This window comes from Hyposmocoma kahamanoa, unplaced genomic scaffold (assembly GCF_003589595.1).
Source record: "Hyposmocoma kahamanoa isolate Upper Pololo Valley unplaced genomic scaffold, ASM358959v1 210, whole genome shotgun sequence".
Lineage (NCBI taxonomy): Eukaryota > Metazoa > Arthropoda > Insecta > Lepidoptera > Cosmopterigidae > Hyposmocoma > Hyposmocoma kahamanoa.
In genome coordinates, this window is record NW_020653731.1 from 4,882,210 (window position 1) to 4,909,261 (window position 27,052).

General features: G+C 34.7%; 2 protein-coding genes across 2 annotated transcripts in view; both read right to left on the reverse strand.

Moving 5' to 3' along the window:
- Positions 1-195: 195 nt before the first annotated feature.
- Positions 196-16,404, reverse strand: LOC113227445 (UBX domain-containing protein 6). The gene is made up of 10 exons (XM_026460372.1): positions 16,310-16,404; positions 13,866-14,023; positions 12,679-12,850; positions 7,648-7,778; positions 6,779-6,920; positions 5,617-5,711; positions 2,561-2,714; positions 1,849-2,006; positions 1,217-1,346; positions 196-736 (listed from the first exon to the last, which is right to left on the reverse strand). Exons 2-10 carry the CDS (start codon positions 13,940-13,942, stop codon positions 461-463), a joined length of 1,335 nt encoding a protein of 444 aa, XP_026316157.1. The 5' UTR covers positions 13,943-14,023; positions 16,310-16,404; the 3' UTR covers positions 196-460.
- Positions 16,405-20,447: 4,043 nt separating this feature from the next.
- LOC113227393 (laccase-4-like) overlaps positions 20,448-27,052 on the reverse strand; it is a 95,460-nt gene continuing 88,855 nt past the window's right edge. Inside the window, exons 7-11 of the mRNA XM_026460287.1 lie at positions 26,319-26,442; positions 25,961-26,072; positions 25,544-25,646; positions 23,463-23,649; positions 20,448-21,411 (exon numbers count right to left, since the gene is read on the reverse strand). Of these exons, the coding sequence (XP_026316072.1) occupies positions 20,660-21,411; positions 23,463-23,649; positions 25,544-25,646; positions 25,961-26,072; positions 26,319-26,442 (1,278 nt within the window). The 3' untranslated portion in view covers positions 20,448-20,659. The remainder of the gene's footprint in view (positions 21,412-23,462; positions 23,650-25,543; positions 25,647-25,960; positions 26,073-26,318; positions 26,443-27,052) is intronic.

Consider the following 27,052-nt stretch of genomic DNA (forward strand, 5'->3'; position numbering starts at 1 on the left):
ATTATTGCTTCACCATCATATACTCGAATACTTAAAAATTCAAGGTTCGAAATTAGAAAGATATTTATTTTCTTGATAATTATCATCATTATCATATATAAATTATTCGATATATATCCGATAACTGATTCACAGTTTTGTCTCTTAAATTTTGACTAAAAATTACAAGCAGTGAGAAAACTAAATAAACTCGGATACAAACACATAGCACGACATTGCTAGCGATAGCATTTTATTGTTCCAATTAATTTTATAAATATCGAAATAACTTCGCTTATATTATACAAAATTGCAACGAAACTTAGACAGAGAACAATAATCTGAGAATTAGCCAATCTTGAAATAACTGTCGTGTAATTATTAGCCTAATAATTACACGACAATTATTCCAAGATTTCAATTATAAACACATCCAAAACATATACCTCCTTAGTTTTGTATACCATTATTATGATAAAATTTAAAGTTCCTGCACCAATAACATAACTTCCGGTTTCAGATAGACATCCTTATTCGGACTATTATTAATCTCTTCTATAACCGATGAGTGCCAAGCAAAAGTAAGCACTGTGGCCGGTACTAATCTAAGATCTATAAGGGTCTTATTAGCGTCCTCTTCGAGGAGTAATTTGTGTCCTGTGGGCGTGTTCAAAATGAAAGGTAGGTCGCTATGTTCGAGATTCTCCGCCACGAAGTCGTGGATTTCGTGGTAGCGTTCGTACACGGAGAATGTACCCTGGAAAAGAGATGAATATTATTTTCAGGACATCATGAGACGTAATATAGTTACCGAGTCTATGTCTTTTTCGGCATTCGTCGCCGCTAGTGATATCTAGTCAGTACAAAAATCTATAACAACACGTACGTAAACACGTAGGAGAATTTTGACTCGGTAACCGGACCCGCGGCTCAGATGGTTAGAGTAATGCTACGGTGCAGCATGGACGTGGATTCAAGTTCCACCGGGTCGACGAAATTTTTCTATGTGTTCGATCTATGTATTCATAATCTTAATAAAACAGTTAAAATAAAAAAAAAACATGTCAAAAGGGTCCATGATCCATTTGAGAACTATATAATAATGTAACAACCCTACGCTCCTAGCGACATTCGGCATTGACGCGCCGAACAATCAAGAGTTTGACTACTTATCTCATTATACTTTGGTAATACAGTGTATAAATAGTGCACAGTACACTTTATTTGACCATCTCACCTGCAACAAAATCCCGTCTGGGAAACGTACTCTGATAATAGCGAATTTGTATTTGCGCATTTCTCTTATCTCGTCTTTTTCTCGCATCGCTTTAGTGCGCAGCATTTGACTTTTTTCCAATGCTTCCGTTCTGTAAACAATTAACATTAGACAACGTCACGTACGTTGTTTTAGTCCGAAAGTAGCTAAAGCACTTGTGCACAAACACCCAGACCTAAGGTAATATCGAAAAGTTAGTTTTCTACACTAATCCGGCCGGGGATCGAACCCGGGACCCCAGAGATGGCGACACCATGAAAACCGGTGTGCAAGCCACTCGACCACGGAGGCCGTCAATTAATTCAATTTTAACAACAACAATTAATTAGTTCAATAACAATTAATTTGTTTTTAGACTTTAACCAGGTGTCAATCTAGGGAATTAATAAAAAAATAAATTAGTTCCAAATCCCTGTAATTTCGCCAGCACTGCAATGCTCACATTACTGCTTGGCGGCAGAAATAGGTAGGGTTAGGCAGTACTTCCCTGGAGGAAGTTTTTCCATAGAAGCTCTACTGCTACTATTCTACTTATTATAATAATAAAAACGCATACACTCAACGTAACAACATTAACAATAACAGACAATTACCTTAACTGATGTTCCCTTTTCAGTTCCTCAGGAGTTAGAGCATAGAAAGTAGGTGGCAATTGTACTTTTGTAGCGGCCTGAGAAGGCAGCAACACCTGGAGGTTTCTGTCCAGCTCTAGTTGGATCGGTTCAGCCGTTCGAAGCGCGTCTATTAGTGTCTAAAAATTTAATTTTAACTTATTGTTGATTATCTATTTTGGATTGGCATAAAAGATAATATTGGAATTTTTCATTAAAATTCTGCGGCAATGGCAGTCGCCGGGGTCAGAGATTCAATATCAAGTACCGGCGAACTATACATATACTGCTGCTGCTGCTGCTGCGAGTCTCTGCTAGCTGCCCTATCGAACAGCGTTTTCTGCATTTATATTCTAAAGGCTAACCACATCAATTTGTTAGCGAAACTGGTTGGAATTAACTCGTTTGCAGACAAAAAAATAATTATTAATAATACCGACCTCAAAAGTCATTCATCTCCTAGTTTGCCACTCTTGGAGGTACAATATTTTCTTCAAATTTAAATGGGACCAATACTGGGACCCCCTTTTTAACAAAAAAAATATAATCATCGAAATCTATTCACAAATGTAACATACACATAAAATAATACAGTCAAATTGACGTGACCTTTTTTGAAGTCGATCAAAAAATCCCATAGTTTTGCATAATAATTACCACCGTGTATATACGTTTTTGGGTAATAAATACTTACAACAAGATTATCAGTGTTAGGCACAAGGTCACGGTTGAACACGAGGTAGTCCTCCTCGACGCCGTCAGCGTTGGTGATCTTTTGCTGAGTGAAACCAGCCGCGAATAAAAGCTCCATCGCGCCTTCTATTGGCTGGACGCGTTCCGTAAAGGCTCTGGAAACGTTTTATATACAGCGTTATTTGAAAATACTAGGACTACATTACTAACAACATAAACAATCAGATTTTACTCTCGTATAAAAATAAAGAGGTGGTAAGTCAGTGCGGTAGTAGGGCGGGCGGTCTAGCGTAAATAGTTTCGAGAAAGACGTTTGTTTACTACTTTACTATCAAATACACACCTAAAAAATGTCAGATAGAACAACAAAAAAAGTTAATGATGAGATTGTGATTGAAATTGAGTAAAATTATTACGTTTAGTAAAAAGTAATGGAAATTAAGTTGTTGTTTATGATGTTAGTAACTATAGTCGTGAGAGGTTGTTAGTCCAGAGATTGTAGGTTTACCGACAACGGGTCTCCTTTACCGTTTATTATTTATCGAAGCGTAACGGAGATGGCAAAATAACGAAACATTGTTTATTGTGTTTTGTATGGAAGTAAAATATTTTCGCGAAATATTAAATGGAACATTTGTCAAACATTTGAATATACATGGTTCCTTATGACGTATATCTTCACCTTGCGAAAATGATAATTAGTATAATTTGCGCAGAAGGCTGGAAAAGACATAGTGGTACTTCCTTTCTTTACGAGCTAGTTGCACTGTAAAGTACTTTGTTCAGGTTTTCTTTATTTATACATACCGGCACAATTATAGGCACACTAGTAAAAAGCTCAAAATATTGCAGCCTTTTTTCATCTGTCTGGACGGTTATATTACTCTTTTTACTTGTTATTCCAATTTGAAAATAAACAATTAGCTGGCTGTCAATTGTCTAATTAATTTGTTTTGTTTGTTTCGTACAAATCAATCAGTTTCTGGTCCAGATCCGACAGGATGTGTTTGCCAACAAGTGGCGTGTCTCTCAGCGCCTTAAGTCGCTTTGTAAATTTAAGATAAGTATATTAAGTATATTGCAGTAAATTGTGTAATGTTGTGTGATTTATCTTTTCTTTCTTTGTTTAGTTTTTAAGTATTATTTTGTATCTTATATGTTATATTAAAATTTTACATTATCTTTAAGTTTAAGTCTTGTTGGACGCTTTGGCTTAAGCTGTAAGTCTAAAAGAATGTTGTGTTTATAAATAAATAAATACAGGTTTCTCGTAAATTTCGCGAACGTTATTATATTAAACTAATACTATTTTTCAATTTCCATCTGTCTCTGCTTTGTCACTAAATATAAAGAAAATGCAATTTATTTTAGTTTAGACTTTTTTTTCAACAAAAATTGAGTAGTCTTTACGAAGGCGATGTTAAAAGGTGTTAACATTATTCAAAGTCAAATAAAAATTCTTAGCTCGAACCAATAATTCAAGAGGATTGCAAATCGCGGTACAAAGACAAAGACAGCGTAGTCGGGTATTTAGTACCTATTGGTACACTAGATGTCGCAACACTCGTTGCAACACACGAAATAGTTATTGTTGTAAACAATTGGCAATTTATCAAAGCGACTCTAATTTCTAGTAATAACAAACAAATCAACGGAATAATATGTAACCTAAAACGGAACGGAATCCCACGGGACGGATTTTTATGTAATTTATTGTCTAATGGCTTAACTAAAAGAAATATAATGACAGATCATATTATTATGTCAATATCATTAATGTTACAATCTAAAATATATTCAAAGAAGAAAGTCTGTTAGACAAAGTATTTAAAAAGATATGAAAAAATGTTGAAGATTTGGCTTGATGGATTTATTGCGATGCCGTGAAACTAATATTAAAAAAAATGTAAATAACCAATTGTAGGATCTCCGGCTATCTTATCGCACATAGTCACACCAACTTAAAAGTATCTTTTTCAACCCTGACATTGGCAGAATCATCGTGAAAATCGATGGAGCCACATTAAAGAAATTGTAATCAAGTTTTTGAATATTTTAGCGTTTAAGCTGCTAATTATTCAAACATGTCTATCACACTTTTGTATTAAATCATTTTTTTTAATGCACGTCACAATATTCATTTTTAATTTTATTATTCTGCTACAGTCCATTTGTTTAGGCAACTAAATGTAAAAATCTTGAAATGTCTATTTACTGAAATATACATTTATAAAATTATTTTTACTTACCTTCAAATATAAATATTTAGCTTCATATGAAATAGCATGCCTATTTTTATGCCTGTTGATTTGTAAAAAAATGTATCAAAGATTGTTTACATTTAGTTAAGTACCTAAAAAATGGACTATAAGCTCTTTATTTCATCCTTACATCTAGCAAAAAAGTTGAGGCTGGTGAAATATTTCTGGGAATGAAGTACCAAGCTCTAAATTAATTCGGTATAAGTTTACATTTGAAATAGTCATATTGAGTAAACTGTACTGCTCTTTCGTCAGGCAGATTTCTCTGAGAAGAATGAGGTAGAAACTCGAGAGGTTGCTCTTTGTGAATATACAATATCTATCTCAAACGTCATAGATCGAGACTACCTGCAATAGCTAAACGGGTCACGGCTACGGATTTTTATCATTCCAGTACGCAGAAACAGTATTTTTAAAGTTTTTGTTTCACTATAGGTTTAAACCTCGTGAGTGGTAAAATTTTTATTATAGAAGCGTATACTTATACATTGCTTCATGAATTTGTGACTTTCTGAAGACGACTGTCAAAAACAGCTAGTTCATTTTTATTCCTCGTATTAATATTGTATCTGTCAAATTTTTCATAAAACAATTACTTTTCTTCTTAACATAAATTACAGCTTCATAAATGTATTGCGATACAAGTCTAAGAATGTTAATTTCTTTATTGTTACTTTCCGCCTAATGATTATTAATTTGAAATAATAAATGTATATTAAAATTTTATGTTGTCACTTAATTTTTTTTCCGCTAAATGTGCCGCCGGTATGTGTATTGAGAATAATCAAGTTATTACCTATTCGACATCCTGATTTTTTGAAATTTCTCCTCGTCCGGTTGTGTAACGATATTTTCCAAATACTTGCATAGCGTCTCCACGCATTTCTCCACCTGAAATTGTTTTTTTTTAACCACTTATCATCAACATAGTCGTCCCATTATCGGGCATGTATGGTATGGTTTAGTACAGCAAAGTAACCTACATAAATATGAAAAAAATAACGACCATAGATTTATTTAATTTGTTATAAACGATCATTAATTTGTTAACAAAAGTAGTTACTCATTTTTAAAGAATTTGCTTTTTTCTTACAACATGTCCCCTATGCAAAGCAAAACATAATAAACAAAAGAGTAATTAACTGCCTCCGTGGCCGAACGGCTACCATGCCGGACTGCCACGCAGAGGTCCCAGGTTCGATTCCCGGGAAGGGAGAAATATTTGTATGGCCTAAATTTATTTTTCTCGCGAGTTTTTTTTTAATTTTTTTATTGTGACTCGGCAAAATGACTGCATCGCGCCTGATGGAAAGTGCGAATACAGTCCAGAGCTCATACTCTCAAGTAACGGATGGAAAACACAACACATATTTTGAGTTTGGGTGTAATTTGTGGTTGTTCATGTGTGTGTCCATGGCACCCGCGACACAGGGCTTCCCTAGTGCGGGGTTATGTTGAGCGTGTGCATTACTATATTATTAATACAAAGATCCAAACACTCAGAAAAAAATCCTTCGATCCGGGTTCGAACCGACGTTTTCTAGCAAATCGTACCAGACGCTATGCCAAATAAGCCACGGAACAAACTAGCGGACCTCACGAATTTCTCTATGTGCTTGTCTGTCGGATCCTTGTATTTGGTTTTCAACAACTTTTTAGCCGTAGCGCCATCTATGAGAAATCTATGAAAGTATATATGTGCTCCGTAAACTACCCAGAACACCAAGACCAGAACTAATTTTAAAAAGGTCATTTCTCAAATTAGTCTTATCGGGAATAGAACCCGGTACCACCCCATGGAGCGCCAATAGTGCAAATGTCTTCTATTTTTAAGCGAACAAGGTTACGATAAAATAACTTTTATTGAAACAGCTCTTTGTTGGTTCACTTTTGTAAGTGAATGCTGCTAGGTAGATACCTAAGATGAGATAAGGCAATAAATAAGTATGTAGACACACCTTGTCTCTATTATTGTTACATGACTGTATAATAAGACAGGCAGTCAATCCCCTCTCCTCCGCTAGTTGTTCATAAAGGAAAGTTTTAATGTTTTTCTTCCACTCATCTCTAGGTAGAATGTCATTGCTTATTATAGGACATCTGTAAATAAATAAATTTAATAATAAAATAATAAATATACCATCGGAATTCAAACTATTTTGTGGATCTAAATAAATAAAAAAAGCGGATTCCACTAAGGACCACCAAGAAACTCTAATGTTGTTTTTTGAATGCAAAATTTCAATAGTTAACGAACTAACCACTGAGCAAGAAATAAAGCGTTTAGGATCGTCTACACGGGTGAAGCTAGTAGTATATAGTAAGTAATATTAATATTAATATAATTAATAGTATTATTAATTTAGTAGCAGTAGAGCTCCTTGTGAAAGAGTTCGTCCAGGGAAGTACTGTCTTTTACGTACGGGTTTGAAGGGTATGGGTGCTGGTGAAATTACAGGCACATGGGACTTGCTAATTTATGCCTCGGGGTGACGGGCGCAGTGGCAGTGCCCCTCAGATCTTTGCGATTTAAAGCTCTGAGTGGCACTGCAACTGTTATGGACAAGCATGTAGCTTACCATCAGGCGCACGATTTGTTCGTCCCGTTACTTAATATTATAAAAAGAAAAGGAAAAAACATTATTAAATATATATATATATAATCGGTGTTTATTTGTATGTATATGTAAGTAAATAAACACCAATTATCATGCGCAAGTTTACTCGCAGTGAAGCTTGAGTACGTGAGCGAGGCGAGGCTTTACTAACACATTCCAAAGGACTATCAAAAGACCTGAGTATAATTTCGAAATGACATATTGCTTACCTAAAAAACACACCAGCTGCAGCAAAGTTCCTTGGCAAATCCACTTCTTCAGGTGACCTCGGTCTTTCATCAACATGTGGTTCGGATTTTGAAGCGTTTGATTCATTTTCAAGTTCTTTCCTTACTTGTGCCTGACAATTTAAATAAAAACCCTGAATGTGATTTACTGTTGTGGTACGTCAATGATAGCATCCTCTTTCATAACAAATGTAACCAACATTTGATAGTTTTAAGAGTTCGCCAGGGAAGTACTGTATGTAACTTTACCGGTCTTATACTGTGGGGCAATTCATTAGTCGTGGAAAGTGCGTTTAAGGTTCAGAAATGTGTTCGGGCGATCTGCGGTGCGTGGTTCGATAACAGCTGTAAACCTCTGTTCAAAAAACTAAACATACTGCCTTTGCCATGCATGTACATTTGGGTGTTTCATTTTTACAAAGACGTGATTTTCATATGACTTTGCTTACGCCCCGAGTCTCATGGTCGTATTCCAGAAGTTCCTTTGAGGAGTCCAAGTTCCTAAAAACTCACTACAAAGTACCTTTTTTTGTACCCAATTTCTACTCTGGTTTCCATTTTATTAATCATAATTGACTACAAAAAATTAAAGAAATTCATGAAAAGCTCATAAGTGCAAAGTATTTCAATATTCGAAATTGCACTAGTATGAAATAAAAGTGTGCAACCCCTTAATATATTATCCAATAATCTTGAAATTCTGCATATATTTTTTATACAACACTGAGAGTCGTATTCTAGAACTCTACTCAATGCTCAAGTCAGGATTGCAATTGAAACACAAGCACAGGAAATACGACCCTAATGGCAAGGACTTGAGTATGATTTTCAGTGCTCACTGCAATACTCAAGTCCTGACTTGAGCATTGAGTAGAGTTCTAGAATACGACCCTCAGACTAGGGGCGTAAGCAAAGTCTGCAAAAATTTTACATTTTATTTTTTGCCTAACAAAATGAAACACCCTAATGTACATTAGGGATATCTGTGTATTTGTCAAAACTTTTGACACATTGCTTGTATAGTAATAAAGAATACTTAGAATTTCCAAATAAAAATTTACATTTATTTGAAGTGCAATTAACAATAGAAACCAAACATGAAATTCATATTGGCACATCTGCTTGCAGGTTGAATACAATGTACCTAATTGTATTTAAGACCTTTATCATTACTGTATTCTGGCAAATAAACGTATTCTATTACCTATTTCTGTCGCCAAGCAGTAATGTGACCATTACTGTGTTACGTTTTGAAGGGTAAGGGTGCTGGTGAAATTTCAAGCACACGGGACTTGTCAACTTATGTTGTCTCTTTTAGGTGACGTGCGTAGTGGCAATCCTGCTCAGAACTTTGTGAATTAAAGCCCTGAGCGGCAATCAAAATTTCTCAAACTCGTATTTTAAAACACAAAGTTACTGAAATGCAAAAAAATGGATTGTACATACAAATTTTGCAGGCTAATTTCACATTACATTTCGTTCATATTCACACACTAGCTTTTACCTATTCATACTTAAAGTAATGCATTTAAATTGACACCCGTGATAAGAAATATAAAATAAATAGAAAGTTTTGCCATCTCCATCTATCACTCCTATTAAGATACGAATTTGAGAAAGTAAGGAATCGCTGTGCTAAATTAGGGTCACCGCTCTACCAACTGAGCTGCAAATCAGCAAAATGTGTCAAATGTACATTATAACAAAATGTGGAGCTTATTTTTTATTATGAAACTAGTAGTAACGTGGTGAGCTCTGTGTGCTGGACTGTTCCCGACAACAATTCTACGGACAGCAGTAGCGAAGAAGAGTTCCAGGACGCGCTGACGCAACGTATCAGCCCCCCCGAGTTCCCCACTGCGGACTGCGTCATCTACGCGCGCGCAGAAAGCCGCAGCGCGCAGCCGCAGCGCGCGCACGTGACGCCGGTCGCGAACGTTGCCCTCAACCTCTGATGAAGACCATCGATTATGGTTGAAACTAGTGGGACCGCTTTCGACTAAAATACTACGCGAGTAATTCCCGTTACTTTTATACTATAATGTGGAGCTTCATTTGCAGCAATGTAATGCAAATACGCTCAAAAAATGGAATTATTTTTATTTTTTCACAAATGAAACTCTACAATTGTTTACACAAAATTAACATTTTAACAGAAAACACTAGACGTTGGACACAAACGCGCAAAAATAATCCTATGAAAACAGTACCATACCACCTGAACAAGCAGTGACATAACACCTTAAATTAACCAAGTCAAGTACAGCTCACACAGGTCTTCAGGTGCAAATATAAAGACTCACTTTATTGGGTCTATTTACTCAAAATTAAAATGTCACCAAAATTGAATCCAAAGAAAAGTTAGTAGTTAGCCAGAATGATGTCCGTGTAAAGTATTAATGAGTGAAATGGCGATTTTTAACCTCTGACGCAAAAAGAGGGGAGTTATAAGTTCGATGCTTTTGTCTCTGTATCTGCTCAGCAGTTAAAAAAAATTTATGAAGACGTTACAATAATATGGTAACTATGATTCGATCCTGCAACCAGGCTAGTCTGAAGACCACCCAGCTTCACATTAAAACCAGTAATAGTAAAAAAAATCCTTTATTTTCAGATGTATTAATAGTGTTTGTGTTCATTAAATTGGTCTCGATTCATTATTAGCTGATAGATATTGATTTTATTGAAGTTTTGGAGTACACTGTTTTGTATCAATGGTTTTTTAACTTTTTATTTCATTGATATGTAGTAATGCATCACGTGTCATCGAAGTTATAGACGACCAGTCGAAGAAGTAATGGACGTTATTTAGAATTGACAGAAAAAGCATATAATTCAGAGGTAAAAACGATAGCAGGAGAGCAAGGAATAGGCAGCAGGCATTGACGGAGAAAATAACCGATTAAAAAATACATAATCTCATTACAGAGCACTAAACAACCGACCTCAAAAGTCATTCATCCCCTAGTATGCCACCCTTAGAGGTGTAATATTTTTTTCAAATTTAAATGGGACCACTACTGCTACCCTCTTTCCAACAAAAAAAGAATTATCAAAATCGGTTCACAAATGCCGGAGTCATCGCGTAACATACATACAAAAAAACGTAGCCGAATTGAGAACCTAGTCCTTTTTTGAAGTCGGTTAATAAAAATAAAAACAAATTCGAAATATGAAAGTATATACAAAAGGTCTATCGCCAATACAGGAAGTATATTGAGACTTTTGGAGGTGTGAAGACTCAAGTTGAGAGATAAGTTTCATGAGATTAACATTCTTACATTAGCATCAGAGTATACCTATGAAAATGTAATTTATGCTAAGTAAGCTAATTTGTAAAATGTTGCCAAATAAATTATTTTTCTTTCTTTCTTTCTTCTTTCTAAGAAGAATAGTATTTTTTTAATGAAAAATAGTGATAGACATATCATTAACACAAGGAATAACAAATAAAAGAGCTGTTCTTGATAGTTGTCTTCAAAAACTAATAAATTCATTTAAGGGGCACTTCGGGATTTACACTTCTAGAATAAGATTCAGTAAGGTTGATATTCAAAATTTGCTTTTAGTGAGGTTTAAAACTATAGTAAAACAAAAACTTTATTCTAAGGTTATTTATACAGCTTCTGCGTAGATGGATGATCAAAATTCGTGGTAGTGACCCGTTTAGTTCCTGCAGGTGTTCTCTATCTAAGATGTTGGAAATGGTAAATGTATATTTACAAAAAGCAACAACTAGAGTTTCTTGCTCATTCTTCTCAGGGCAATCTGTTTCAAGAATGAGCGGTAAGTTTAATCAATATGACAATTTCAAGTGTAATTTGCTTACCTATGAAATAAATATGATTTTGAATTTTGGAATTTGTAAGAGTATAATATTCAACTACCCATCGAGTATATAACCAGAAATAGAGACGAAGTAAGGGCTATCCAGCACTGGAAACTCATCAGGCAAAAGGACCTTAAATCAGTTTTAAATATCAACTCTCGTTTGCGCTGAAGGCACAAATTAGAAAGCTGAAATAGCGCCAACTACTGACCTGTGTGTACATCTCCAAAAATATTCGTATTTATTGTCGTAAAGATAATTCATATAATGATTAATATAAAGATTTTTAAATTTTGGTCCATTATAGCAAAGCTCAAGTTAAACTGGTCTGGTTTGAAGTGAAACTATTGACGAAACCCGTCAATTGTTTCGAATTCGTGCTTGCCAATCGGAGCGCAGTTGTAACGGTAATGATTTGGCAGAATAGTTTTTGAACAAATTAAGTGACATTTCGTCTCTATTTCTGGTTATATACTCGATGTATATATGTATGCCTGTCCATAGCAGTTGCAGTGCCATTCAGAGCTTTAAATCGTAAAGATCTAAAGGGCACTGCCAGTGCATCCGCACCCTGAGACGAAGTTGATAAGTTCCATATACTTGTAATTTCACCAGCAGCCATACGCTAAACCGGAACACTTGGCGGTAGAAATAGGTAAGATAGTAGTACTACCATAGACAAACTCTTTCACAAGGAGCTTTACTGCTTCTACTCATGCTCTATTTTGAACAAATGTCAATATAAATACTTTTAGCTTATTATACTTCGTTCCAATCCATTTTGAACAAAATGTAAACAAACAAGTCACTGACCCGACCATAGATGGTTTAGTGATGGCTAATTGTAATGCCAACTACAAATTGATTAATCATGTAAGAATGTTAATTGAATGAATCGATTTGTTCAATTGAGTCATACGAGCGGTTTCCCTTACATAACCTAAATAAGAATATAAAAAATTTCCAAAATCTTCATTTTAAATCTTCCTTCAAATCCTCACACTTAGATACTTATTCAATTGCGAGTGAAATATTCGATTTACTAATCGATTACAAAAACTTAAAACTTATTTACATTACTATCACAGTGCTAAGCTGGAGGAATAAAATTACTGCGATTAGACATTTTCCATGTGTGTCAATTGTCACTTTGCTAAAAATAATTTTAAATTAGAATAAAAGACCTGAATTGCAGCCAAAGAAGTGTTGAATGTAGGGTTCTCTCGTTTCTGCTGCAGCCTGGCCAATGCTGCATCAGCAGCTACTTTGCTCTCCTCAGACAAACCAGACCTTCTTGGTTTTACTGCATCTTTCTTGGATGATACTGAACTAGTACTGCTTGATGCGTCACTTAGTCTGTAACGAAATGGAATTACAATTTACCATACAATCAATTACCAACAATTTTTATGGTGGCCCGTAGCTATATTTTTTAACACTGTACATAGTTTAATTACACACAGTGAAGAGATAGCTTGATTAATTTAGTGTTTTGCCATACATACAAATAGATATTTTCTTAGTAAATTTCTTGTCATACAAGTTAACAATTCTTTTGTATTTAATTAATGGACTTGCTCTTGAACACTACCTAGTCCTGGAGCAAAGATAGGTTCTATGATGGAACGAGTTCGCCGAAAAGACGCCTATACAGTCGCACCTAAAAGATGTGCTCGAAAACACGGACAGGGAACTTCATTCCTGAGTTGTACACAAAATAAAAGATTTCAAAAAGTGCTTAGTATGCCCGAAGGGAATATCGACCAAATAAGGATGATACCTCACCGTACGTCTGAATGTCCGATGTCTCACCGAATTATATATATACATAAGTATTCCACCATGTTAGTAAACATTTTTTTGATAGACTGGAAAGGAAACTTCACTCACGCTTTTGTATTATTACTTGAAATGGAGTATCTCAACTCACATGAAAATTCAAAGAGTAAATAAGAATTTTGTTTTTCTATATCCCAATTAACACCAAAGATAACAATGGGGTAAAGTCAAGCTTTGGGAGATGTTCCTTCTTTATAAAAACGAGACAAAAGTTAGTCATAGTCTGTACAGCACTGGTCAAGGTTACGACATATTAAACTGCTGATTTTTTAATGTCTGCATGTCAACGACAGTTCAGAACCCTAGGAAATATGTGAAGTCCCCAACCTGCATTGTGCGTGATAAACTATAACTAAATCCTCTGTCTCTATAATAAATTGATGTTAATAACCATTTAATTATTCAACTAGTTTCAATTTAATTATTACGTTTAACTATCAATTTTAAGTGTTATTTTAATTGTTATGGCAATTGGCAATAGCAGGGGGAGTTATTGTAATACTACGAAGATAGAACTGTTCCAGTGACTTACTTATGTCCAGGTCCAGCCAACTTGAATTTTGCATCAGCTTTCTTCTTTTGAAAGAACTTTTTAATCTTGTCCGTCATTTTATATCCTTGGAGTGTGCTCCTTAGGCAGTTTCAGCTTGGAAACACTTTCCTTCAACTGTTCTATAGTTGCCGATGTAGCTGGAACAATGTTGTCTCTAACTTAGTAATGGGTTGCATCAGAAAGTGTGACACATACATACAAGCCATTCTGTGGTACAGCCAGCTCTAAACATTGGCCACATGCTGTCTGCTACCTGTGGGGTTAGCTCAAACAAAGCGAGTTTTGCCCAAGAGCGGCAAGATACTGCTATTCTCGAATAGAGAACGGCAATATCTCACGCTTCTCTAGCCCTACTGCGGTCTTGCAGATATATGGTGATATAACATTGCCTGATTAAAGAAGTAAGACTTGAAGGTTAAAATAACTATGGTTACTTCAACCCTGCAACAGTAGCTGCCCTGTTGCTGCCATAATATTACAAAGTCTAGAAATTTGTAGTTCAATTATAGCATGGCTGATATGGTTTAACAGATAGATGCCTGCAACGAAACATTTAGGTGCGTATTTTGTATGTAGTGAATGTGAATGGTGAGTCTTTAGGGTTTTCAGGGTCGTATTCTAGAACTCTACTCAATGCTCAAGTCAGGACTTGAGTATGATTCAAAGCACTAGAAATCATACTCAAGTCCTTGCCATTAGGGTCGTATTTCCAGTGCTTGAAATCATACTCAAGTCTGCTCAAATCCTGACTTGAGCATTGAGTAGAGTTCTGGAATACTACCCTCAGTGTATTCAAAGTTTAGCATGAATACAATGCATAATAAGTCTTTATGGTTTTATATTATTTGTTATTAGGTACTTCCTTAAAAGATAGGCTATCTTGATGACTTGTCAGTGAAGAGATTGTAAACAGTGAGTTTGTAGATTATAAGTAATAAAATCGACTCATCCGTAGAACAAAGATCTATATGCAGGACTACTTGTTCTCAGGACATAGTACATTTCGTTTGTGCTTCTTCGCTGTGGATGTGAGATTGACCGTTATTCGATTTCATATTTCCAAAACAAAATAAGATATACAAATTCTCAAAACACTTTTACATAGCCCTTAATTTGAATAATGAAATTGTTCTTGTAACGCACTTACTCTTTTTCGCTATATAATCACATTGGACTCTGTTCTTCAGATGATTCGAAATTGTTTATTATGCAAAGCATAATAAGATAGCTTTTACATATGTATTGATTTGAAAATGGGTTTGGTCACATTATGTACCTTATCAAAGATAATAACATAAATGAACTAAAAGGATAAAAAAATCTGTATTCACACACACTACCTAACCATTACACCTTTGATAATTAGTTAACAGTGTATATGTGGATACATACATAAATTTCGCAACCATTTCCCACCGGGGTAGGCAGAGAATACTGCCTTCCAATTGCTACAATCCTAGCACATCTCTTTTGCCTCTTCAATACCCATAAATGTTTAAGCGGAAGTTTTTTTTTGTATATGCTTTGTGAGACTGCAGAACGGACTATGCAGGACAACCAGTAAATATTAACAGAATGGAAAACATGGACAATAACAATAATAATCGCTTCCAACACAAATGCAAACGGTAATCCTGCTCAATATCGCCTTACTTTCTCAAACTCATATCTTAAAACACAAAGTTACAGACATGCAAAAAAAAAATGCAACAAATGGATTGTATATACAAATTTTGCAGGCTGATGCACATCACAGTTCCTTCATATTTATACACACTGGCTTATACCTATTCTCAAAGTAATGCATCCAAATTAATAACCCTCTATGAGAAATTCAAAATAAATAGAAACTTGACATATCCTGAATAATCACTCTTTATCAGATACGAGTTTGAGAGAGTGAGGCATCAATATGGTACATATTTTTTAAGAGACCAAGTGACAGGACGAACAAGTTGCGCACCTGCAATACCTGGTAGTAAGTGGCACTCCTGTCCATAACAGTTGCAGTACCAGTCAATGCTTTTAAAACACAAAGATCCAAGGAGCACTGCCACTGTGCCTGTCATCCTGGACATAAGTATATAAGTCTCATGTGCCTAGAATTTCACCAGTTCTCTTACCTTTCATAGAAATTAAGTATAATTGCCCATTTAAAAATTTAAAATTAATCTTTTAAAATAGATATCCAAAATAATAATGATGTACCAGACAACCACACCAATTGCCTGGTCTCAAACTAGAGAATTCCGTCTACTATGAGTACCAGAGCAACGGTATTCACCCTAGAGCGCTTTTAAAATGGTACAATATTTCGCTATGAGCTCTGAAGTAAACACAAAAACAAATAAACAAATAATTAATCACACATACAAGGCCAAGGATACTTCATACTACATTATTATCACGAGACAGTGACTCACCAGGCTTCATAAACCTCTCAGATATACGTTTTCCGTACACTCGCCACGACACAAAAATCAATAAGAAAGTAAACAACAGAATCAAGAAAAACGTTTTTAGCAGCAGAAACTGGAACTCATTGAAGTAGAAAACTTCAACTATCTCGTCATAAATAGTATTCTCGCCAAGACTAACGAATGATTTAGGAAAATGTTCGATCGGCAACGAAGACACGCACGACTCGAAAAAATCTTTAGCGAAAGTCAAAGTATCTTCAATCTGAAGATACAAAGCCTCGTAAAGAGTAGAGTTGAAAACTGCGGTGTCGAATAAAGACATTACACGTGAGATTTCTTATGTTAAAAATGATTATTTGGAAAAATAAAATCACTCATGCTAAAAACCGAAATCGCATGTCACTTTTCACTTTTCTTGAGTTGTGACAGTTAATATGTTGCCATAAAAAGGAGTTTGACTTTATCCAATTCTTTTATTTTTATGATTATAGGTAGTTTATTCAAATCCCTTGGACTCGTAGTAGGTAGGACTCTTTTGAGCAACGATCTGTATCTTTATCAAACAAGTTGGATTACAGTGGTCTTTCTTTTTTATGAATGAAATAACGCAGTATATTTTATTGCACATTACAAAAAAACAGTAACAACACTTAAAACAATCTGGGTAAAGTAGAAAATAGTATAGTGAAAATTCACTGTCTTACTACGATCTCAACACGTTGCCTTTGAAAATATGGGGAATTTAATATTAATGGCAACTTTGATCATAGTTCAGAAATCACTGTTGGCGGGAAATTTTAAATTGTATGAAAAAGGTATTTTTTACAAAAGATGCGACTAAGATTCCAGCCACTATTTTAATCAATTCAATCTCACATGCCTTTGGTGGTATCCAAATGTCTTATTCAACATATAAGTACTTAAACAGTATTAATTGCGAGATTGAGAGTACCTAATGAAAACGTGAATTAATGAATTCTAACACGCAACTACGCTATTTAAGCTTCCATACTGATCCTAAGTTATTTTGGAGCATTTAAATGCGTACGTCTTTCAAGACGTATTTGTGTCTCTCGCAAATCAATAAAATCCATATTTTACATTTTGTAGTCTGAGAAGACGTTCACACAGCCAATACTTGCTCGCTTTAAACCTAAACTTTCTCGAACTAAGTGCTACCTTCCAAAAGCTTACTTATGTAGGTAGAAGGGATCACGAAAAGCTGAAATATATTTGTTAGCTTCATATGACTATGACGCAATACTGAATTTTATTTAAATGTTATTCTGACAGAATTATATAGGCACTGTTTAATAAAATAGCAACATGGTTAGGTATTTTATCATCTAATCATATACAAATTCCTTTGAAAATTCGAGAAATTAACCTTCCCAAATGGTGGCAATACCAAATATTTCTAAGCTTACTAGGATTCGCTCTGGACCTTTTGGAGGGAAAAGTGTCGTTTTTATTTTGACTTTCAATTATTTTGTGAAATCTAGTTTAAAGTGGAATAGGATAGTGCTATTGTGCCTTAATCAAAGATTAAAACGCGAAATTATACGAATCTCGAACTAAAATGCCCGTATCGGCCCGTTCTAAGGAATCCCGAGTCAATCCAAACACGCCGCCTCAAATTGCCTATCCTCTTTGTGGCGGCCATATTTACAGAAAAACTTATTTTTATGTTTTCGGCTGAAGGACTTTGTTTCCATGGCCAGAAATAAATTAATAAAAAAAAACTAAGCTTACTTTTAATACACAGAGCTCACAAAGATTTTGAGCTTAACAAAGTATCACTGTTCAAAGATTACTCCAAAGGATATGAGATTAGGACATACCTTTTGGTGTGAAATCCTTTGAGAGATTCTAATACGAACTTTGCTACTGAATACCTACCTATACCTACCTACTTGATATTTAACAAGACTGTAAAAGATGTACCTACTTACGAGCGGGAAACAATTTAGTCCATTAGGTACCCTAACCAACAGGGCGGTATTTATGAAGAACTCGCCAACAAAATGAAAAAACAAACATGTATTTCTAAGTGACACATACAAAAAATTACTTTTTTCTTATATTTTTTGAGTAAAATTTTATATATTTTGATATGTTTATGAGATACTTATAAATCTTTCTAAGTAAAAAGTTTGCCCCAATTACAACCTCTGCTGTTGGTTTTTATGTGATGTTGCCTCTACATTTTTTTTATGATACCAAATAACTGGTCGTAAGCAATACGCCTGTCCATAAAATCTTAGGGGCATTTTCACTGTACCCATCACCCTGCATCTCCAGCATCCGCACCCTTCAAAATCGGAACGCAGTAATGCGAATATTTCTGCGTTCCGGTTTTGATGAACTTGTCAAATAGATGTATATCGAGTATATAATCAGAAATATAGACGAAATAAGGGCCATCCATCCCTGGTAACTCATCAGGCAAATGGGCCTTACATCACTTTTAAATATCAACTCTCGTTTGCACTGAAATCACAAATTAGAAAGATGAAATAGTACAGCGCCAACAACTGACCTGTGTGTAGGTACGTCTCCTTATATTCCAAAAATATTCTGTATTTATTGTAATAAAGATAATATCTCTAACTATGTGGGGCTTTTCCATTCGGTGGTGTGGGAAAAAGAGCAAAACATTAAATTACAAAACAAACGGAACCACATTTCATCGGTAATTAAATATGTAATTTTTCAATTAACGTCCATTGTAGCAAAGCTCAAGTTAAACTGGTCGATTTGAAGTGAAACAATTGACGACATCCGTTAATTGTTTCGAATTCGGGCTGGCCAATCGGAGCGCAGTTGTCACCGTAATGATTTGGCACAATAGTTTTCAAACAAATTAAATGACATTTCATCTCTATTGCTGGTTATATACTCGATGTCTCAGGGTGACGTGTTGTGTGTGTTGGTTTTTTGTGACATTGCAACTTACACTTGAAATAATTGTAGCATCTCAGCTTTTAAAGTTGCTGATAGTGGTAAGAACAAATCAAGGGTTTGACTTCAAAACAAAACAACGATGATGCAACTGTTTAATATTCTAATTTTTTAGCATACTAATTTAACACTATAATAACATTAAAACTTAACACTATTATCTGAATAATATCACATATAGCCAGCAGCTTTTAAACACGTTTTCGCAACACATTCTTAGTGTTTCATTTTTAGAACAAATATTCACATAATGTTTTATTTTTGAAACATGTTCATAACATGTTTTGTAATTCGGAACATATTCAATGCTTATAATATTTGGAACATATTTACAAAATGTTTCGTTTTGGCAAGTTACTGTGGAATATACAGCCATCACAGTCAAAAGTCAAATAGCTCATTAATTATAATCAATGCAGTTTATAAATTACAATTGATACAATCAATTTAATCAAAACAATACTTAGTTCATATTGAATATTTACATAGCAAAAAAATTTGGCTAGTAAGTACTGATCAAATAGCATACAGGCATACGAACTATTGACAAAAACAAAGTATTCACTGAATAATAAATAAATTAAAACGTTAGCTTGCTTTATTGTAAGTACAAATTCGTATAATTAATAGCAGAATTAAATTCATAATCTCATTGTTTAAAATTGTATACTGATTAAAATTGACTTATTCGTACAAACGGTTTAAACATTTTGTATACATATCCAAAACAAACACAGTTTCTAGCTCAAAAGAGAACAGTGGTCACATAGGCATTCCCTTTCAGGAAAAACTAAACTTTCGAGACCATTCAAAAGTAGATTTCCTTTAATTATAGGCTAGGCATTTAGGTGCTCAAAGTATGATATTTTAAAATAGTTCTTTATTAACTCTAACTATAAAACAAAAAAATATTAATGAAAGATTTTAATTTTTAATGAAGTTTCAGATAGAGAAGACTAAAATTACTGTAATTCTTTAATCGCCACAGGTTATACAATAAGGTTTATAGGCGATTGCATCGATACAAACGCGCGATGCAGTCGCTTATGTTGAATAATTATGTACGAAAAATTGTATAGGTTTATGCACATTGTGTTGTTTTGTTAATTGTAAATTTAAAAGTGAAATTAATAACATTAAATAAATAAATTAGTTAATTAATTTAAAACGTGCATCGCGTTTGCATCGCTGCTTAAAGTCGCGCGTGTGTGTAAAGGTAGACAATTAGCGACTGCATCGCGATTGCATCGCGTTTGAATCGCTGCTAAAAGATGCCGTGTGTAACCGCTCTTAGTTGTACAAGCGAATGTCACCGAAGTGGTACATAGGAACTTAATTTTTGCAGCATGTTTTGGAAATGTACACTAAATTTACACCTAATACATTTTTAGACTACGGCCCGATAGCAAACTTTAGTAACCAAATACTACAAAGAATTATCAATCTAGACAAAATGCTAACAGTCGCTGTCGATGTTGTACTATTTACAACTATAATAGGCCACCAGTGCGTTATAGAAACTATTTGGGTATCATTATTTGGTTTTTCCGTAGTGTGATGCTCTAAATTATCGTCGGGCAGATAGCTACCACAAGTGGGAAATTCTCTAGGCAATGGCGGCATCTCATTGTGTTCACCTACTTTAAAAACTAAAGCCATACCAACTTCAACGTGAAACTCTATGTGACAATGGAAGAGCCAGTAACCTGGATTGTCAGCTTTGAATCTAATTACTGTATATCCACCATCGGGTACAGTCACCGTGTCTTTTATAGGAGCGTTTTTAAGGTTTCTTTTCAGTAATCCGGCTTTATCAAACGCCTTGACTTGTTCTATCGTCGTTGAGGCATTTAGTCTTCTCATACCAACAACTCTGAAGTTATGACCGTGTAGATGAAATGGGTGATTCGCGTCGAATGTAACTCCTTCATCTACAATAATAACTTCAACGACAGAATTCAATTTGACTGATAAAACGTGTGAGCATTCGCAATAGCCCGTAAGTTCTTTACAAACGTCATCTATGTTGGTGGTGTTGCAGAAATTGTCGGCGGATGGTCTAGCTAACAATAAGGGGCTCGATGGTAACTTCATGCTGATGTGGTTCAGTTGAGGAGTGTAGACGCGATCCAAAGGTCTCTGAACTGTAAACACAAAGTACAATATTCTATTATCAAATTACATCACAAATTATGAGATGAAAACAAGTATTTTAATCATTATCGTTCTATAAACGTATCTTTAAGTTTTGTACAGTTATTTTTCTTACGTACCCCCCTAACCCCCGCACTAGGGAATCCCTGTGTCGCGGGTGCCATGGACACACATACACAATAACAAATTACACCCAAACTGCAATAAATATAGACCATATTTCTCCCGGCTCGGGAATCGAACCCGGGACCTCTGTGTGGTAGATCGACATGGTAACCGTTCGGCCGCGGTGGCAGTTAAATGTTATTTGTTGAAGCGCTATTTGTAGATGCTGTCTTTATAATCAATGTGATTATATTTTTCATATCACTCATGTTGGCACTCATCACGCTATATCATGCCTGCTGATGAGCTGCTTAGATCATCGGCCAAAATGCCAATGCCAAATATGCCATAGACAAATGTTATTTTTTATAAAAAGTAAAAAATAAAAAGTATTAAGTATTAAGTATAAATTTAAAATTAGAAGTTAAGAAAATTGAAAATTGTTAAAAAAAAAAAAAAATTGTTTGTTTTGTTTTTGTCGATCTTTGGAAATGTAAAAATTAAACACTATCTACATTAAGTATGAATTAAAAATGTTAAATATGCATTTATAGCTATGGAAGAGCGGTGCCTCCTGACACAGGCTTGATAAGCTTAATAGGAGGTACCATCCACTGTTAATGTAAAGTTAATTGTATTTCAGTAATACATAATATATATTAATTGTATTTCAGTAATACATAAATAAACATTTATTATTATTATTAGGTTTTTCAAACAAATCAATATTCTGCCCCTTTACTGGTGTAATGGTCACGGCTGAGTGAGTGAGTCAGTCATGACCGTGGGACCTGAAAAGGATCTGTAAATATATGTTATTTAGACCCAAAATGAAAATAGTTTCATTTCATATGTGTAAGTAATAATCGCGAAAACTTAACAATTCGATTTAGAATTGTAAAAAAAAACAGACCTCAAATGTTTGAAATTACATCTATTTGCCAAGTTTTATTGAAATCGGTTAATGAAAGGTGGGTGAAACTCAATAAACCGGATTCATCCCCTGATATGCTGCTATTACAAGAGGAATATTTTCTTTAAAATTTAATGGGACCATTACATCACACCACAACATCGAAATCGGTTCACAAATATGACAGAGTAATCGCATGGTATATACCTGGTACACACAAACTAAAAAGAAAACCTATGCGTTCAAATTTTTCCCGTACTAATACGGTTCATTTTGCTTGGGTCGAGCGGCAGGGTCACTGGCTTTATTTCATAATTTATTTTTTAAATTGAAATGAAATCCATTTGAAAAATGTATATCGTGTTCTATTTAGTTCAGTCGATATAATAAAGAAATTGATATTATGTAAAGTACCTTCTGAATACAGTGGTTTTCTTATAAAATTTCGAGGTTAATTTGTGTTTTTTTTCTATTGTGAACATTTTTAGGAATGTGTTTTCATACCGTATAGTAGGTAATCAGTGTATTATGCTCATTGACTTACAATTATATGGACGTCGGGTCTGCGCTAAAAAGTGTCCGAACTTATAGGGCGTTAAAATCGTATATAGAGCGTCATTCGCGCTTTAGTCTTCGTTTGTTTCTTTTGACAGCGCAGCAAGCAAAATTAGACAGTACTGCGATGACATTACAATTTAAATTAAACGTTTTAGCTTTTTCATATTCCTTTACATGTCACTACGGTTAAATAGGTTGACTTAGGACATTTTTTTCGTGGTTTTTGTATTAGACCCGTCGTCCATTTATCTCAATGTCAATGATTATCCTCAATTTTACTATGTTTTTTTCTAAAGCGATTGATTCAACACTTTCAGTGTCATGCGGAATCAACCAAAGCCATTTGAGGTTGTATAGACTGTTAAAGCAAAATAAATAAATAAGAATTGAATTGAGAAAAATAATGATTTTGGTTTGCCGAGGCGAGAACAACGTGAGACGAGATAACGGGCTAATTTTACTCACTTTGATAAAATGAATAATAAGGCGATTTGTGATAATGTGAGTTGTTCTTAGGGTAAAAATCGTAGGCGACATAAAACTGGTAATCTGCATCTTTTTTTAGACTGTCATCGTATCCGGCGAGGGATTTCATTTCAGCCACGCAGATTGTGTCATTTTCTTCTTCACCTTTGTTTAGGGCGTTCAATTGCTGTAAGAGAAAAATTTTGAAGTTAGGAACATTTTGCAGATAACAATAAAGCCATTTTTGTAGAAGCATAAGACATTTACAGTCAAAGGGAAAAAAACGTGATACTATTGCCGGTAAACCTATGTCAGCAGAAAAGGTAAGTGTGGTATACGGCCTACCCTTAGGGCGCCTTCAAATTAGACAATACAGAAGCATCTACAGTACCGGCTTGCTTTGATGGCCGTTTTGACAAATTACAACTGTGAGGTCAAATCTCAATTCATTATCGAACATCACATCTATAAGTTCTATTATAACGAAAATAAAAATGTTTACTTAATATATCGAAACTGCTTTATTTTGCATTGAGCTTTGACGCGAGTTTGCCGGAGGAGGTAGAAGTTGTACTGGCCAGTGATCCCGTAAGTGACGATCGTAATAAATTTCGTTTTTAAAATTGCGAATTTCGAAAAACAAATGCCGACGAGTTGTGTCGTAAAATTATACATTCCATAAATTTTACTACACGTCACTATTGACATCAATGTACATCAATTAGCTCCTTCAACGTAGTTATGAATTAATACGAAACTTGATGAGCGGACAAACGTCAAAACGGCCATCATAGCGTGCCGGTAGTATAATTTGAAGCACGCTTCTAAAAATTGTATGAAAAGTATATAGTGCGGTTGCAGCGCTTCTCGTTTATTTTGAAGGTGTCCTTGGACACAAGTTATTTATGTTATAGATGGCGCTGATCAATATCACGAAAGTAGTCTATATTAGGTAAGTGACTGTGGATATCAATTAATTCCTTCTTATTATGAAATATACCTATGGGTCATTTCTATTTTGTCTTGTAATATTATACAAATATTGATAATCAGTTAAAATTATTTTAACTTTGACAAATATGCGTATAGATGACATTATATGTTCCAAAATAATTTATAAATTAACGCTTGCTAACATGGCTAGATGGCGCTAATACTGAACAAAATAAACGAACTGCCAGCAGTATCCATAACAATCTGTGCAATAAGCGCCATCTAGTTGATTTGTTTGTTATCACTAGAAATAAGTGTAGCTTTGAGAAATTGCAGCTCGTCAATGTAAAACAAATGAGTTAGAAAAAATAGTTATTTGGTACTTGTGGTGACATCTGGTGCCAATAGGTACTAATTATCGGATTACGCTATCTTGTGTCGCTATTAGCAATCCTCTTGAGTTATTGATCCGTGATTCTACCGATCATATTAACGGTCGACGTTACCTTACTAAGTTAAAGAAATACGAGATTTAAAATGACAAACATTTTTATAGGCTCCATCGTTTACGTTCAGTAACTTCAACTTTTGACGGGTGTCAACGTTAAGTGGAAAAACATTGGAAAAATATCCCGAAAAATATATTTTTTTTAAATACGTTTTTTTTTCGAAATTTTCTCATGACCCAACACTACACACAACTAAGACGATTTAAATTATTAAGGGCCCTGAATAGTTATCATTTTGCACATGTGGCTTTATTACACCAAGGGGCGTACAGTCTCACTTACTGTAAGAATTTACTAGTACTTCTTAACAAGTCACATGTGCCTGTAATTTCACCAGCACTCTTATCCTTCAAAACCAGAACACATTAATACTGATATCACTGCTTGGCGGCAGAAATAGGTAAGGTGGCACTACTTCCCTGGACGAACTGTTTCACAAGGAGCTCTACTAAAATATTTATATTGTAAAGTAACAGTGCTAGCTACGTCTCGAATGGTAAAGTAAGAAAAGCCAATGTAAGTAGAGGCACTCAAGCTCTGACCACAAAGTACGACGACGTTAAGTATACTTCATTTTTTACTGAAACTTCTCAAAGTAACGTTACAAAGTAAAATCTTGTGTAATTAAATGTTATATACCAATCCTTCAAGATGTAGTTCTTCCCAAGTGGGATCTCCTGGGGGCTCCGTCTCCATTGCTCCTTCGTAATGCAGTACTGCTACTTGTTTTGCTTTTGTGAACCTAAAATCATATTGTTAATAGATTGAAAGATTGACTTGGAACTCCTTCCGTAGCTCAGTTGGGAGAGCGATATCCCGCGTTAGGTGAAAATATCGCTGATTTGAGTACAGCCAGATTGAAGGAATTTGTCTTTGAGTGAGACTTTTTTACGATTTTCGTGGTCGAGTGGTTTGCACACCGGTTTTCATGGTGTCGCCATCTCTGAAGTCCCTGGTTCGATTCCCGGCCGGGTCAATGTAGTAAAACTAACTTTTCTATATAGTCTCGGTAAATATATAGAGTATTGGAACATTTATTCTACGCATCACACATACCTTTCATCACAATCCATGAGCCCTCTGAACCGAATCCAATAATTTTCTATTTCATTATTTGCTTCCAAAATGAAGTCATATCGTTCTCCAGCGTATGTTACCAACGATGTCGCTGAAATTCACGGTTATTGCTGTAATTCACGATAATCAGTATCTAAACGTTAACCTAAATCTTAATCCACTGCTCAGAACGGATTTTCTTTTAGGAAAGGTTTATGCCATAGTAAACTACGCTAGCCCCATGCGGGTGCTTAGGTGACGTTACTTATTACTTGCTATTATACTAGATTGTGTCACCAAAATTACGTTGCCAATTTTTGCCTGCTTCACTTTTACTTGATGTAGTCCATATACCTACCAGTTATAGGCTCTATGTCGTGGCCGTCTGAGTTAATAACAGTAATATTATGTTTGTCGAACGACAACTCAATGGGGCAGTTGAGGAACTCAGCGTTGATCACTCGAAAACGATATTTGTAGTCCTGGAAATTAAAAAAATATGTTAAAACCATAAACGGTTAAACCTTGAACTTTAAAGGTTAAAACGTTTGTATTTATGTTTCTGCCTATATATATTCTGCCCTGCTTGTCGTAACTAACGCATTTGTATTTGGTAATTTCGAAATAAATTGACATGCATGACAATGTCAACATTTAAAAAATATGTCAATCATGATAATTTTTGCAAACGAAATAATAATAATAATAAAGCCATTCCAAAAATGTGTATCGTATACGTGTTCTATTTGGTTCAGTTGATATAAAAAAGTAAAGTACCTATTGAATATACCGGTTTTCTTGTAAAATTTCGAGGTAAGTTTGTGTTTTTTTCTATCAGAAAATTTTTAGTTTTCACATCTTATAGTAAACAGTGTACAATCCTCAATTTTACTATATATTTTTTCCAAAGCGAACACTTTCACTGTTATGCGGAATCTACCAAAACCATTTGCGGTAGTATATATTAATGATAAATGTGCAAAAATATTTATTTACAAAGAGCAACTCCTAGAGTTTCTTGCTCATTCTTCTCAGGGGAATTAGCCCTATGAATGAGCGGTACAGTTCAGTCAGTATGACAACTTGAGTGTA

Excerpts from the sequence above, each read along its gene's own strand:
- LOC113227445 (XM_026460372.1), bottom strand. The coding sequence starts at position 13,942 with ATGACGGACAAGATTAAAAAGTTCTTTCAAAAGAAGAAAGCTGATGCA. Across the intron at positions 5,712-6,778 it reads GTAACAATAATAGAGACAAG|GTGGAGAAATGCGTGGAGAC; the intron begins GTGTGTCTACAT and ends AAACAATTTCAG. Across the intron at positions 2,715-5,616 it reads AAAATCAGGATGTCGAATAG|AGCCTTTACGGAACGCGTCC; the intron begins GTAATAACTTGA and ends AAACGTTTCCAG.